Source organism: Homalodisca vitripennis, chromosome 8 (genome assembly GCF_021130785.1).
Source record: "Homalodisca vitripennis isolate AUS2020 chromosome 8, UT_GWSS_2.1, whole genome shotgun sequence".
NCBI lineage: Eukaryota > Metazoa > Arthropoda > Insecta > Hemiptera > Cicadellidae > Homalodisca > Homalodisca vitripennis.
Window position 1 is genome coordinate 28,649,133 of NC_060214.1, and position 17,743 is coordinate 28,666,875.

The 17,743-nt window shown below is 31.5% G+C and overlaps 1 protein-coding gene across 1 annotated transcript in view; it reads left to right on the forward strand.

The window, feature by feature from the left end:
* Positions 1-17,743, forward strand: part of LOC124368094 (zinc finger protein 431-like) — a 47,920-nt gene that overhangs the window by 8,734 nt on the left and 21,443 nt on the right. Inside the window, exons 4-5 of the mRNA XM_046825367.1 lie at positions 1,218-1,316; positions 1,853-1,915. Of these exons, the coding sequence (XP_046681323.1) occupies positions 1,218-1,316; positions 1,853-1,915 (162 nt within the window). The remainder of the gene's footprint in view (positions 1-1,217; positions 1,317-1,852; positions 1,916-17,743) is intronic.

Below are 17,743 nucleotides of genomic sequence, written 5' to 3' on the forward strand. Positions count from 1 at the left end.
AACCTTTTTTCAGGTCAAGAAACATCAGCATTGCTAGTTTATTGTTAACTAACGCATCGTTGATGCTCCTGTTTTGTTAAATGCGCAAAAAATGTAGTTAATCTATTTTGATTAGTTGATCATTTGTGCCCTTTTTTCTTCAGTCTAAATTTCTTCAGTTACATTATCAGGATCATCCATAGGATCTATGTAGCCTATAAACGTGTTTTCTCTTTTACATAAACAAGACCCCAGTGAACACCACTAGTGTTAACTGAAAAATATAAGTTGTGTGCTCTGTGGTTATTGAGTTTTGTAACGCAAAGTGTTGTTCTCTATCATAATATTAGCCTTCGTTAAGAACATTAGTTCCAAAATTGTCATCATGAAACAGTACTCTGTTTGTATGTGGGTACGTAATCTGAAGCATGAAACTAACACCTACGACAATGTCTGAAGTAATCCATTACTATGAGTTCAATATTTGCATATCTTATAAGTATACATAATGTTTACTTATTGGATCTTTCAAGATAAAACAACATAGTAGACTCAATTATTCAAAGGCACATAGAAGTTAAGATCATCAATTAAACCAACTTTGTTCTTAATTGTGTCTACTTGCGACTGAGGCATGAGAGCCTAAAATTAAAGTGGCTCTGAAAATGGGTCTAGCCTAAGATATAGTTACATAAAATAGTAGACTTTGTATTGAAGGTGTATAGAAAGTTTTATCAAAATTGGCTCGTACGTTTTTATAGGTAAGGCCATCGATATGTTTTTTTTAGTAATAATTGACCTGTAAAATCAATATAGCTCAGAAAATAGGCACGGCCTAAAAATGAGGGTTGTTTTATCACATAGTTTTGCACATGTATAGACAGTTTTATCGAAATCGACTCTTAGGTTTTTGGGGTACGGTTATTCATAGATTTGTTTATTTTCTGTATTTGGTCTTGAAAATTGAGTAAACTTTGTTTTTTGAAACCGGTATTTGCAGTTTTGGAATCATTGAATGTTAAGGAGCTTCTTTGCAGCCTCATGTGAGCAGTGTGTATGTTTTTTTGTTACTTTGTGGTAAATACAGTAGTTAGTATGTAAATACCAAACACTTTTTTGTTTTGTACCACTAAAACCCATAGTCTTTATTATACATTTATGATGATCCTTTTAAGAATTATCAAAAGTAGAATTAACTTTTTCACAAACCTGTTACGGCTGGACCTGACGTGCTGCAGGTCTAGTTAACCCAGATAACATGCATGTTGAAAATATGGAGGACGATGAGATTGATCACCACTGCATCGACACTGATGTCGATTTCATCACCAGAGCAGGTAAGAACTTGCAAATCTTATGTTGCCGCTAATGATATAGTAACGTCAATACACTCAACCCAATTTAATGTGTTTTTACCAACAACTAGAATTCATACAACAGGGATAGCGTTTGCGGAAAGAGATGTCACGGAAGAAGAAATCCTACAAGAGACAACATGTGAGTACCCTATTTTAGAAGTACAAAGATTAAAAAAGAGAGTCGATGGATCTCTAGTAGGCACTCGTTTTCTTAAAATAACCTTTGAAACAGACAAATTGCCAATAGTAGTGTATTTAAATTATGTCAGAATGCAAATTGAGCCATACATAGTTCTGGTGAAACAGTGTTTTCGCTGTTTTTCCTACGGCCATGTAATGAACTCGCCATGCGATAAAACATGCGTTTGTCGAGATTGTGGGGATAATTATCACTCAGAAGAGTGTTCCCAGCCAAAAGACGATGTATGAAGGTTTGGCAACTCAGAGTATTGTTTTATCAGTAGCCTTCGAATTAGCTTTATCGAATAAAAATATAATTTTACAATGGATTCCAGGACACATAGACATTGCGGGCAACGAAAAAGTGGACAAGTTTGCCAAAGAAGCTATTCTGGAAGGTTATGAACATGAACAATTTCACATTCCACTGGACAATTTCAAAGCATATCAAATAAAAGTGTATTTCTTTAAATTTAATGCATTCTTTCTAAGTCAAAATAAAGCTAGATGGTACAAAAAAATTGAAAATTCAATACCAAAACATCCTTGGTTTAAACATGTAAAATTCAAAAGACTAGAATTTTGATAAATATTTATGTAGAGCAAGATTCGGTCATGCAAAAATTATGGTTGCCTGTAAAGTCGGTTTTACGGGCAAAGATTTTACGTGACAACGTCTTTTTCTCGGTAGAATATTTATTGATATGAATATTATTAAATTGCACAATAGGAACAAGGAATTGAATGAAAATAAGAATTGCACAAATTTTAACTATAGAAATATATTTTGTTTACTAAAACATTGTACATAATTTGAAATTAATTAAAATTTGTTATTGTAAATGGTAAAGTTGAATAAAAATTTTACTAAAATTGGAATGTGAAATTCTTGCTAAACACAGTTAAATTCTAACTCCGCGCGTGGTGATTGGTCGGTTTAGTTCGTTTGTTTGGTCGCACTGTTATGACAGGTTAGAGGTTATAATTTGTTATTTTAAATGTTTGACTAGCAATACGCGCTGTTTCTTCTCAATTGACTGAATTACGATTGATTGCAGAGTGATTTAAACTAATAATTTACTTAACACTATCAACATTTGTCAATAGTATGACATAACCTATAAACTCAGTTTCTCAACTTTTGTGTCAATCTAACAATTAATCAATCAATCATAGTTTACGATAATGAAATATCAGTGTACAATTATTTACCTTTATTGTTGTAGTTGTTGTAAATGACGAATCTAAGCACTCCACATTTTCACGAATAAACATAGTTATCTGCTTTATCCCGTGCGGCGGACCCACTGGACGGGCATCGTAACGTTACCGGGAGTTACACTTTTTCATGAGTGACTCCGAGCCGAAACCTAATTTAAGACGTTGTCACGTCAAAAACAAATAGTAATCTTTTTAGAATCGGACAATACTTTACACCTCTATGTTTGACATATACTCTAGGTCTGGAAGAAACATTAGAACACACATTTTTTATTTGCCCTGAATACAAATATGCAAGAAATCAAAATTTTAAACAAATTATAAACAATTTTGAAAACAGAGAGCAGAATTTGATCAATATTTTGTAATCCAAGAATATACAAGTCTTCAAAAAAATTATTAAATTTTTAAACCTAATAAAAAAATTCATTTACGTTTAAGCTTATCTAACACTACACTATACATGTATGTATCCTGGAAATGGTTTGTTTATGTATATATCCGAAGCCCTCTTTTTCGGGATAGGAATGCCTGAAGGGTCCCTGGCGAGAAGCAACCAAACACCTTCACAGTATCCTTTATCCCGTCTATAACCATTTTCTCTTATTCCCTCTTTAAACTAAATAACATAAAATACAAAACATTTAGAAAATTCGAAACATATATGTTCATACCACTAATTTTTCAAAAAAATAAATATTTCATTAAATAAATAAAAATTTTCAGTGACTTTTTAATAATAAAGGGACAACCACAGTAAAATGTGTGTACTACGAGGCAGCATGGGTTTCCCCGACGCCTTTTAGTCTTCTGAGCTAAATCGAGAAAAAAAAACTATAATCAGAGCTCAGATGAGAGAGGCACTCTGCAATCTGCATTGCGGTTCGAGTAGTGTTACATTGTGGTTGCAATTTTCCTGTGATAAAACTTTGTATTATACTATTTGTGTTTTATGTACACTATTTGTGTGGGTAGGGTAAGATGAGATGTAAAAATCTTCCTGACTCTGCTTCTACCCTAAAGTAATAAAATAATTTTAGTTTCTTTTCAGTATAATTTTATAACACAAATACCCAGTAAGTAGTCTTCATCACAAACCTGTTCAGGCCGGGCCCGACATGTCGGAGGGTCTGGCCATTGATGCCCTTGTGGCAGATTATGAAATAGAAACTCAAAAAGGCGTAGAAACCATTTTAGAGCATAATTATAGTAATAACACTAATACTGAAATAAATGAAAATAAACGAAAATGAGATACAGATCACATACAACCTAATGAGAATAGCAAGGAATATCAAAATACACATGATATAAAAAGAATGTTTATTAAAAGGTACTACAAACGTAACAAAGGTCCCTTTGAAATTACAATACAGGACAAACAGAAACGTAAATTACACCCTTTTTGTATAGGTAAAATAATTAAGACACATTACTAAGACATTAAATATATTGATCGGGCTGGTAAAAATCTATCAGTTAAATGCAAAACGTACGAGGCAGCAAATAATCTAGTCGATTCAAAATATCTTTCACAGTATAATGTATTTGTACCGTCTGTAAGAATTTACTATGTAGGTGTAATTTTTGTAGAACGTGAGGTATCTGATGAAGAAATTCTCTCAGATACTGAAAGCCCATGTAGAATAATTCAAGCCCAAAGAATTAAAAGGCTAGTGAATAATGAACTCACATCCACACAATTCGTAAAACTAACATTCGATTCAGATAGTCTACCTGAATATGTTAAATTAAATTATGTTAGAATCAAAGTAGATACATTTATAATACCTGTAAAACAATGCTTTCGATGCTTTGCATATGGCCATGTTGCAAGTACCCCTTGTAACAACAATAGACTATGCAGGACCTGTGGGGAAGCTATCACTCGGATGAATGTAATATACCAGTAAAATATATTCATTGTTCAGGAACACATAATAGTAACTCTAGAACATGCCCAGAATATACCCGCCAAAGAAATATAAAGGACAGTATGAGTAACATGAAGGAAGATTATTTTACAGCCAGAAAATATTTCCCTATGTCCTATAAAAAAATAAAGGTAGCTATCTAAATTACTATTCTTATTCAGAAGCTAGCAGAAATGGCACATATGATTCAAACTTCCCGGAACTTTCCTCATATAAAAACCTAGAAAGAAACAACAGGTTTTCAACTCTAAGCGATGAATACTACCAACTCTAAGCGATGAATACTACCCAGACCAAAATAGCCAATGTAGTGAAAGTAACCTTAGTGTAAAGAATATTTCATCCAACTCAGTTGGCCTACATAGGACTCACTCTCACAATAAAAATAAAAATAATACATATAGATACCTTAATATAAAAACTAAAAATAATAGGCCTACTAATATTGTAGCTTCTACGCAAAACCTAACACACAACAGTCGTCAAACATCTTCAGGATCAGAATTAGAGGTCCGCCCACAACTTACTGTACAGGATAAAGAACATTTACAATATTTATTAAATAAGAAAATTGAAGAAGTAAGATCCAAAGTGCAAACTATTTCTCAATTTACAGGTACACAAAAAAAACAGATGGATGAATTTTTAACATCGTGTATGTTTGGTACCGGTGCTATAAAAACAAGTGTTGGCCCAAAAATATATAATCTAAAACCAAAGCAAAACAGAAGTACAGGTACAAAAAAAAACATTACCACCAGATAAAAATGTTAATGAACATATCACTAATCACTAGTGTATATTATTAATCTAATAATAAAAACTTCATGTGCTATAATAACATATAAACAAATCTACAAATTATGGTATACTATCTTAATAAAATATACTAAAAAAATGAATTAATAATTCCTAAGAAATAAATCATGGATATTAACAGACATAAAGTATTCCAGTGGAATACCAGGTTATTAAAACCTAAATGGCCTGAACTTATGCATTTATTCACAAAAGAATAAAATACATATAAGTGCTATTCAAGAAACCTGGCTAACCAACCAAGACAAATTATCAGATACAAATTACAATATTGTAAGAATTGATAGGTTAGATGGGTGTGGTGGTACAGCTTTAATAGTTCACAAAGGTATATCAATATAAATAATAAAAGAATAGAATTCAGAATCAACTCAACTCTTGAGTAAACAGCAAGCTATTCATGATCAAACGATTTTTCACACCTCTATGTCTTAATTGCACATTAGGTGTGAATGAAAGTATAAATCACATCTTTTTACAGTGCCCGAATTATGAATATGCTAGATGTCAGTGTTTGAAGAAATTACAGGTAAGTTCAAGAACGGAGATTATGATATAAGAGACATTTTGAAGACAACAGATTTAACATTGTATAAAGAACTTCTCACTTTTCTCTCTACAATCAAGAAAGACTTATAAACAAAAACAAACTATTTCTTCCCACTCTATCAACATTAATGTTACCTTTCTTGGAAGTGTTAACAAAATAAATCCGTGGCCCATACCTTTTCGGGTTAGGAAGTTGGCCTGACGGGTCCCTGGCCATGAAGACAGTAAACCCTACCTTGATCCTATTCGCATCCTGCCATTATTTTACAATCCTAATCCTCTTTAATTTAACAATACACAATCATATTTGTTTCCCCCGATTCCACTAACAAAATAGGGAAAATTTTTATAGAATATTGAACAACGAGGCTGCATGTTATACGAAGCCTGCTTTAAAAAGCTAAACTAGAAGGAAAAAAAAAGATACAAATTACAATATTGTAAGAATTGATAGGTTAGATGGGTATGGTGGTACAGCTTTAATAGTTCACAAAGCTATATCAATATAAATAATAAAAGAATAGAATTCAGAATCAACTCAACTCTTGAGTATCATAACTACCAATTTAAAACATCAAATAAAAATTATACACATATATAGCACTAATAAGAAAGTTAACCAACACTTTTGGTTTGAAAACATATTCTTCGATGATAAAGGATATACCATTGTATGTAGCGATTTCAATGCCCATCATCCCTTTTGGGGGAAGCAATAAAGCCAATAGCAGAGGTAATGATATATGCAAACATTATAATAACTCTTTATTTATTTTAGCCAATTCAAACAATCCAACAACTGCAGCTTTATTTCATCAACAGTCTACCATTGATCTTACATTTGCTACACCTAAATTATATTCATCATTACAGAAATGGGATATACTGCAGGATCCAATGGGCAGTAACCATTATCCAATTATAATGTCTTTTCAAATTAATCAGATTTATTCGTATATTAATCCTAAACTAAATAGGTCCAAATCTAGAAATTTTAAAAAAGCAAACTGGGAATACTATACTGCCTATGTACGAACCAGGATAAATGGCATCTCGAACACGTCTTCCATACAAATGTCTGAGCTGTACGACATTATAAATGACGCTGCTAAATCATTTATTCCCAACATAACGTTGCCAACTGATAACAAGAAGTTGAGGTTTTCACCCAAACCTTGGTGGACTGAAAAATGTTCTCAAGCTGTAGCCTATAGAAGATTAGCATTTAAAATTTTTAAATAAATATGACTGCTGTGAACTACAGAAATGATCAAATTGCCCAATCTAAAGCCAAGGAAGTAATACAACATGCCAAAAAACAAGGATGGATAAAATTATGTACCCAGATCAGTGATACAAAATCTACAACTCATGCATGGAAAATAGTAAAAAAACTTAAAAATAATACAAGCACTCATAATCATGAACTTTATAATAATATTGATTTGGCAGAGAGATTTATGAGTCACATTGTGCCCAATTACGTACCACAAAACTATGAAATAAAATATCCTTTAATCAATAACAGCAACCACAATTTGGATAGCGATTACAATATGAAAGAACTTCTTAATGCCATTAAAACAAAGAAGAAAGATACTGCCCCAGGACTTGATGAGGTTACCTAGAGCATGATCAGTCATCTCCCAAAGAATGCTCTTGAAATATTACTTACCATCTACAACAAGATATGGAAAAATGAGGAAAATATATCGGTACAGTGGAAAGAACTTAAAATAATCGCCATATTGAAACCCAGTAAAAAATAAGGATGATGAAAAAATCATATAGGCCTATTTCATTAATATCATGCCTTATGAAAATTAGTAACACAATGATAAAGAACAGACTTGAGTCGCTTGTAAATAAATTGAAAATTATTCCTGATACTCAATTTGGATTTAGGAAAAAACGTAGCTGTCAAGATTACTAACTGACCTTGATAACGGATATCCATGTTGCATTAACCCATACAGAAAATGTTATTGTTACCGCACTTGACATAACAAATGCTTATGATAATGTATCCATACCTACATTGCTGAGAAAACTTTATATCACTGGTATTCCAACCAAATTTATTACTCACTTAACAGTAAATGGCTTACTGATAGAAGTCTTCATCTGATAATTCCTTATGATACTATTATAAGACATACATGTAAGGGCTTACCGCAAGGAAGTGTTATTAGTCCTATCCTGTTCTCTATCTACATATCGGACATAAAAAACTACCTACCAAAAGAAATTAATTCAGTCCAGTTTGCTGATGACATAACGCTATATACAAGCCACAAAAATTATGATAGCGCCCATAATCACATGCAGTATACCCTAAATGATATAGTTAAAAGGTTTGATAGATTACATCTAGAATTAAATGCCAACAAAAGTCATATTACTATTTTCTCAAGAAAAAGGACATGTAACACAAATAATTTGCGTTTATATATAACTGGACAAGAAATAAAAGAGTGAAACAGTATTAAACTTTTAGGGGTAACATTTGATAGAACATTTAAAACTTGTGCAATCAGTGTCAAAAGGATCTAAGCTTAATTAAAATGTTATCCTGTGGCAGTCAAGGAGCTCATCCTGACTTGATAATTAAAATACACAAAGGCTTGATACTCGCAAAGCTAGATTATCGTAGTTTTTTGTTTGGTCATGTCTCTCAGACTACGGTAAATAAATTAGATGTTATACAAAACCAAGCTATGAGACTGGCTCTGAATGCATTTAAATCAACTCCTATTATATCTTTACTCACAGAAACCTCCATTTTCCCATTAAATATAAGAAGAAAAATTATTGCAGAAAGAGTAATGGATAAGTTAACAAATGATCAAGAACACCCAGCATTCCATAAAATATCATATCTTAACCTACAAACTAATATATCAGACTATTGGCAGAAAAAGAAAATCCCACTGTACAAAGCCAAATTGCTGATTTCAACCCTCATTATATGACCCGAACACAAAATATCCCAAATCATTGTGATTTCAATCTACCAATTTTAATGAACAGTCCTAATATAGCTTTTAACAGTACACTCAATGAAGAGAAGATAAGTAAAAATTATTGTAGTGATATTATAATTCAGCAAATCACAAATAGGTGTTTGGAAACAAACTACAAAGACTATCTGATGGTATACACTGATGGTTCAAAATATGAAGAAAGTACTGGAGCAGCCTTATACATTCCATCACTAAATAAACAAAGTAAATTTATGATAAACAAAAATATGTCAAATTACTCTACTGAAGTGTATGCAATTTACTTTGCGATTGAGTATGTACCTACATGGGTAGGGTACAATAAGCGGACTCGGTTTTTTATATCGAAGAATATAGTCATAGATACCTAATATTCACATCTCAAACCCTAGACTGTCAATCAATATAAAAGTACCTATAGTCCTCAATAAAAATCATGTGCTTTAAATTAAAATATGAATTTAATATTTACAGTGATCTAACAAATTGTTATAACCAAAATTAGGAAAACTGAAGAATATTTACTCCTCTCAAAGTTACAGTTATTTCTTTCCCACAAATTTCACATAATGGGTTTTTCGGTACGAGTCCAACATGTTGAAGCCACGAAAAAGCAACGTCATGTAGTTTTCTAAAATTGACTGCTATTTTTAATAATCAGAATTACTTATGTAAAATTGAAATATTATCCTACGTGTATTATTTTAGAGTGTTTACAGCTGTTGATATAGATTATTTAAGTTAATAGTTCAAAATAATTAATCAGTATCGATCGTTGAGCTAAGCCAATTAAACACAAAAATAGATTTTATAATTCTATCGGAAATATGGATTCAAAAAGAGGAAGTAAATTTTTTCAAAATTCCGGGATATAATGTTAAAGCGAAGTGTAATGACACTTACAGGGCCGGAGGAGTGTTGTGTTTTTGTAACGAAAATGTTAATGTTAGGGAAGTGGAGTGTACAATGACAACTGCGGATTGCATTTTACTTAACGTCAAACTTGATAATAATTATTTCAACATATTATTATATATCGATTACACGAATTTTCTGAGAATAATTTTATTAATGAATTGGAATCCAAACTTTTAAATATAACTAATAATAAAATTTTCATTAGCGATGCAAACTTAGATATTCTAAAAGATCTTCCTTATGTGCATAAGTATATGAACCTAATGTCGAATAATGGTTTCATATCAGTGATAAATAATCCTACAAGAATTACTCTGCACAGCTCCACTTGTGTGGACCATATTTTTATAAGGTTCAAAAATATAACCTTATTCAATAGTGCCATTTTTGACATAGGTTTAACAGACCACTGCCCTGTTGGGCTTAAGTTGAAGCCTACCGTTATAAAAAATGTGAAATCTGAATCATTTAATAAATGGGTTTATGATCTGGAAAAAATTAAACTTGAAATAGAACTTTTTGATTGGAAGGAAATTTTAACTTCAACTGATGTAAATCATTGTTACAATGAATGTATAAATATATTAACTAATATTGTGCAACGTAATAAAATTGAAATTCATATTTCAAAACCGTTTATGCAAAGCAAAACTTGTTAGTCCTTGGATAAACGTTAGCATTTTAAGTAGAATTAAAAAAGAAACAAGTTATATAAAATATATAAAAGAAGACCATATGACAATATAAAGTTATTGTCATATGGTCTTCTTTTATATATTTTATATAACTTGTTTCTTTTTTAATTCTACTTAAAATGCTAACGTTTTATCCAAGGACTAACAAGTTTTGCTTTGCATAAACGGTTTGAAATATGAATTTCAATTTTATTACGTTGCACAATATTAGAAATACTTTGATCGATATGTGTCACATTTAAAATCTGATATAGAAAAAACTAAAAATAATTTTTAATCGAGGTTAATAGGCAGTTGTGGAGGTGATACCAGTCAGCAGTGGAGGGTTGTAAATAAGTTAACAGGTGCTATAGGAAACACAAAGTTTGATAAGGTAGTACTGGAAGATGGTTCCGTCATTGAAGACCCGCTGTTGATTGCGAATGAAATCAATTCTTATCTAGCTAATGTTTCTAGTGTTGCTAATAACATTATCGGTAACGACCCTGCTTTGAATGTAAGCTTTGTCAACCAAATGCAATCATTTTTTATTTCTCCAGTTGACAAAACAGAATTAGAGAATGTTATCAGGAAACTAAAAAACAAAAAGTCCACTGGATATGACAGTATTAATGTCGAGCTTGTAAAGAAGATTGCTGTAAATTTTTCACATGTTCTTGTATATATAATTAATTTGAGCTTTTTTACAGGTATTTTTCCTGATAGTCTTAAAAAAAGTATAATTGTACCTATTTTCAAAAAAGCAAACAATTTTAGTATAGAACAAATCCGTCCAATTAGCCTACTCTGTTTTTTCAAAAATAATAAAAATGTATGAAGCCAAGATTGATGGATTTTTTTTAAATTACAAATTTTCAGTCCAAAAACCAATTTGGTTTTACTGCGGGAATAGGGACGGAAGATGCTTTGGTGCAATTCACTGACATTTATAGTAAACTTAATAGGAATGAAAAAACTTCCGAAGTTTTTGTAGATTTTACAAAGGCATTCGACCTAGTCGACCATAATATTCTATTTGAAAAAAATGGAGGCAGCTGGAATCAGAGGCGTAGCTCTCCAGTGGTTTAAAAGCTTTTTAATCGGCCGGGTCCAGCAAGTGAGAGTGGACAATCACTTGAGTGCGCCTCTTACTGTAAAGGCCGCAGTCCCACAAGGCTCAGTCATCTTGGCTAATTTGTTTATTATTTTTATTAATGATTTGTTAAAACAAAATTTTAATGCCACAATCAGTGCCTTTGCTGACGATGTTGCTTATTTATATTCCGATACATGTAGAAATAACTTATGGGAAAAAATAATGATCTTAGACTGTTAAGAGCCTGGTCTAATAAAAATAAAATGTTAATAAATGTAAATAAGACTAAGTTTATTAATTTTGATTTTAAGGGCTTTGGTTTTGACGTGCCTGTGAAGTATCACGAAGAAACTTGTACAACCTTTATTACATGTAAATGTATTGAATTAGAAGAGGTGAATTTTTTTAAGTATTTAGGTGTATATTTTGACCAGAAAATAAATTGGAAAAAACACATATCTTTCATCCAAAATCAAATTAGAAGTAATGCTAGGAAGTTTTATTTTGTGAAAAATTTTTGAGACGAAAAGCTGTTACATACTCTGTATTATGCATTAATTTACTCTAGATTACAGTACGGTATTGTATGCTGGGGAGCAACTCCAAAAACAAAAACAGACGATATTAGAGTAACACAAAACACTTTTATAAATTTAATCTTAAGGAAAAAAAGGTGAGACTTTTCTTATCCTCTTTACCAACAATTACAAACTTTTCCCATACAATATATTTTTATTTATAAAGTATTAAGATTATTTTTTATAAGAAGTGGAAATAGAAATAATATTGAACAACAAAAACAATACGTCACAAGAAATTTGCAAAGAGGTCTTATCCAAAAACCTAAAGTTAATAAACTAGCTTTCAGGCGTTCGTTTTCCTACATGGGTCCACATTTGTTTAATCAAATTCCAAGCTATAACTAATTGGTTACTTAGTCAAACTGAACAGATAGATATTATACACAACAGATTAGTATAAAACATTCTTAACTGAATTCTTTCTTTCTCTCATATGCAAACTAAAATTCGTCCCCTTTATAGACAATTATTTTATTTTAGGCTATTGTATTCTCTATTAATTAGTATTCAATATAACAAAACATTTTGTTGAATCTTAATATTATTTCCATTAGTCTAAAATGTTAAGATAATATTGTCATTTAAATTGTATTTTTTACATAGATGATTTAAAGTCTTCAATATATTAGTCTTTAATGTATATTTAAACATTGTATGTAAGAATAAGATTGACTAGAGTTTAAATTGATTAAGTTGTGCTCTTATCAACGTTAATGTATTTTTATTTTAACGTTAATTTTAGTTAAATATAGTGAGAAACTTTCAATATACCGCAGTGATCTGCACATCAAGTCCTTTTCAGAGAAAACCGGACTGTTATCAGACCTTTCCTTGTTTATTGTTTAGTTTTATTTAACCACGCAACTTGTTAATGTGGTTAGATTATATTCCTTAATAATCTTGTTTGTAAAGTTATATATTTTTGGAATAAATCTCATTATATCGATGGTTATGATTAAGTAATATCGTTTGCCAATTTCGATATAAAAAACCGGGTCCGCTTATTGTACCCTACCCACTTACATTAAACATCATCAATGTACTGATATGCTCTGATTCTCAGGCATCCATTAAAGCTTTAGAAAACTGCAGTAAGGGGTTTAAAGAAGATGGTATTGTCCTTATGATTTATCAACTTTTGGTAGAAACAGATAAAACATAATTTTCCAATGGATTACGGGACATGTAGGAATAAAACATAATGAGACTGTAGACAAGCTAGCCAAAGAAGCCTCATGTAATGGAAATTTTACACATTTACCAGCCCCAATTGAAGACTATAAAGCTTACCAGTAAAAGATATATGGAAAACAATTTACAAACCTTATTCAGCAATCACCTAAGGCTAGATGGTTTAAAAAAATACAAAACTACTTTACTAGATACCCATGGTTTAAAACATGCAATCTCAGCAGAAAGGAAATTATTAATATATGCAGGCTAAGGCTAGGACATGCAAATGTAAATTCTTGTTTGTACAAAATAAAAGGATACTTTACTCCACTCTGTTTGAACTGCACAATGGCAAAAGTTGAAACAACAGAACATGTTTTATCGGAATGTCCCAAGTACAATTATGCAAGACAACACTGTTTCAAGATAATAAAACCACCAAGTCCAATAAATATGCAATCCTCAAGAAATATATTAATCGACTTGTTGAAACAAACAGACATTTAAATCTTCAGGGAAATTAATAAATTCCTATCTATGATAAAAAGAACAATGTAAATCTAACCACACAGAACAACAGATCACTTAGTACACATAATTGTTATCCTGACCTAGGTTCTTCCACCCGTTGTCCACCTTTTCGGGATAGCCTATGTCTGAAAGACACCAGGTAGAGAAGACCGCATTAAATTATCCGCTCCTTAACATCCATATATTTTAGGGATCCCTAGCAAATCCTATTCTATTTCTATTTACTAATGGACATAATAGGTTTATAACACAGGTTAACTTAGGTTATGTTCGAGAAACCAACACACACAGATAGAGATTGAAATGACATTTTTTCCCCTTCTTTTAGGCTATGGCTTTTTATCCATGCAGCCTCGTAGTTCACTTTTGTGGTTGCTTAACCCTTAGATTGAATTGTTGATTATGATGATCTACAACAAACAAACATAAGTTAGTGTTACAATGGTTATTCACTTAGGAGTTTTTGTTAATAAGTGGTCAATAGGTTGACTTTTAACATACATATATCTCAACATAATTCCTAGCGTGTTTTGTCTTTGTAATGTTGGGAAAGGTCAGGATATTTAAGATAAGAATGGTATTCAGGATGGAAAAGGTGGGTCACTTTTCTTTGCTAGGGGCCCATCAAGCTTTCCTATCCCAGAAATGGGGAGGTAGGCCGCGGATGAAGAATCTCAGGAATGGATACCACATTATGTGTTAGTGTTGGAGTGAGTTTGTGTGTTACTTTAAAATTACATTTTTCTTTTGATTTGTCTAAGAAAATTAGTTATTTCGTTATATATTTCAATTTGGTTTGATTTAAGAGCTTGGAATAGATTGTGTTGGTATTGTTTTAATGTTTCTTTCAGATGCTGGTTTCTGAAAGTATAATAATGTGGGCATTCAAATATCAAATGTTCTAGCGTTTCGTCTTGATTTAGTGTGCATTGTTAACATAAAGGTGTAAAGTATTTATTTTTAGAATATAATATTTTGTTAACTCTAGCATGGCTTAGTCTTATTCTACAAATTGTAATTGTGTCCTGTCTGTTCAGAGTTATTTGTGAAAACCAGGGTTTTTGGGGAATGTCAGGCTGTATTTTTTTGTGTCATCTGCCTTTTGGGGACTCTTTTATTTTCATATTATATTTTCTAGTTATGTCTTTCTTTCTCCCTCGCATGTAATCTTCTATGGGGATTGTAATGTCCTTTACAATATCTCCACTAGTTGAGGCATCTTTGGCAAATCTGTCTACTGCTTCATTGTGTGTTATTCCAACGTGTGATGGTATCCTATGAAAAATTTAATGCTTTTTACTATTAATTGTCTCAATGAGAATTCTATTGAGCAAATCATTGTCTTGTTTTTTATTTCCATAGTATTTTAGAGCATTTATCGCTGATTGTGAATATTACTATATCTTTGTTCTGTAATTCCCTACAATATAATATACTTTTGTAAATGGCGTATAATTCAGCTGAATAATTTGATATAATGCTGGGTAATTTATATTTGGCTATTAAATGAAGCTGTGGTATATAGAAAGCAGCCTCTGTCCCTTCTTCTGACTTTGATCCATCAGTGTAAACAAACAAGTTATTTTTATAGGTTATGTTTAATGTCAGATTATGAATCTGTCTAAATCCTATATTGTTAATTTGGTTTTTCTTTTCTTGTACATTTTCATAGTTTGTTAGACATTTAAATTGATTTTTTGCCATTATGATAGGGATATTTGTTTTCCATTCGTTGGTTCTTTCAGGGATATGGTTCTGTTTTAGGCCTAGGTATAAATTTGATATGTTGCTCACTGATTCCAAATATTTTTTTTTGTTTCTTCTCTTTTAAGCCTCAGCTTTAAGCTATGCTGGCTTCTATGTACACTGGTTTATTATTATTATTACACTATTTATTTGCAAAGTACACACTAATCGTGTCTATGCCTGATTGGACCTCCCCGGGATTTGAACCCGTGATCTCTCAGTTAGAGAGCCGAGACTATATCCATTAGTCTACGGAGGAGGACTGATTCCAAATATAAAGGAGTCTTTTGAAATGAAAATATAGCATGCGTTTCTACCATAGAGGAATCTTCTCCTACAGAGGAACGTTCTACCAAAGAGGAAAATGTAATAACTTTGTGTTGGGGATAATGTAATGGTGATGTGACAAATTATTCACTCTATGTATACATGTATCTAATCCTACTAATGTAATCACAGTTTACAGGCAACCACAATGACCAAGTGATTGTATTCATTATGTTTTTTATTACATAAAAATATGTTAATCGTAATTAACAAAATAGCAGTATACATTGAGGCTTCGTGGGAATTACCAAAAGCCAGCTTTCAGGCAAAAAGAAAAAAAATCAGAGCTGTTTGTTTTCATTAAATAATAAAAATGGGTTGGCTACCAAAACTAATGTTAAAAAAAGTTTTATTAAAAGGTACTATACAGCTAAAAATAAAGGACCATATGAAATAATTATTCAACATAAAGATAAACACAAACTAAATCTATTTCAAGTAGGGAAAATAATCAAACAACACCACAACGATATAGATTTTATTACACGTGCCGGTAATAATCTATCAGTCATTTGCAAAACTAGGCTAGTTGCACACACACACCGATTTTGGACAAACTGCTGCAAATAACTTAGTTGATTCACAACAATTAATGAACTACAATGTGTTTGTACCCTCCATCAGAATTTATTCTGTAGGAGTTGTATATGTAGAACCTGATGTAAGCGAAGATGAAATACTAAATGAATCTGTAAGTGAACACCCTCTAATTCAAGTTCATAGAATTAAAAGAAGGGTAAACAATAATTTGGTTGATACAAACTTAGCAAAAATAACATTTGAATCAGATAATCTTCCAGAGTTTATTAAACTTAATTATGTTCGTATGAAGGTTGAAACTTTTGTTATTCCTGTTAAACAGTGCTACAGATACTTTTCATACGGACAGGTGGCTAATACACCATGTAAAAATTATAGATTATGCAGAGATTGTGGAGACAAATTCCATTCAGAATCTGGACCTTGTTCACAACCTATGAAATGTGTACATTGTTATGGTCCACATAGTAGTTCATCTAAGTTTTGCCCGGAGTTCAAAAGGCAGAAACTTATTAAAAACAGAATGAGTGCTAATAAGGATGATTATTTTACTGCTAGTGCACACTATCCTATAACCTATAAAATAACAAGAGATAACCGTTTTATAAAACAATCTTATGCAGAAAAAAATAAAACAAACAATGATGCGGATTATCCAGAACTACCTGTAACTGGAAATAACAATCCATCTTACTACCATCCTAATAATAGATGTTCATGTTCACCTCTGAGTGATCTAGTTGAGAATGATAATATTGCTAGTTATAGCGCCTACACATACAGAAAACCTAGAGCTAAAGTGAATACCTTAAGCTACTAACAGTAGTAACATGATTTCCAGACAAATCCCTTCAAATAGATTTGGTAACACAAACAAGCCAAATCAAGGTACAGGTTCAGACAACATTGAAAAAACATACTCTGCACAGTCAACAGATAATGAAAGTAATAGAGAGCAGTTAAAAACCGTTTTGCAGGATAAAATTAACGAATTAAGGGGTAAATGGCTTAAAATGAACCTATCGAATACTAACACAGAAAAAAAACAAATTGAAGAGATCTTTTCTTCTTACCTTATAGGCATAAATAAAGATAACATAAGCAAAGGTGATAAT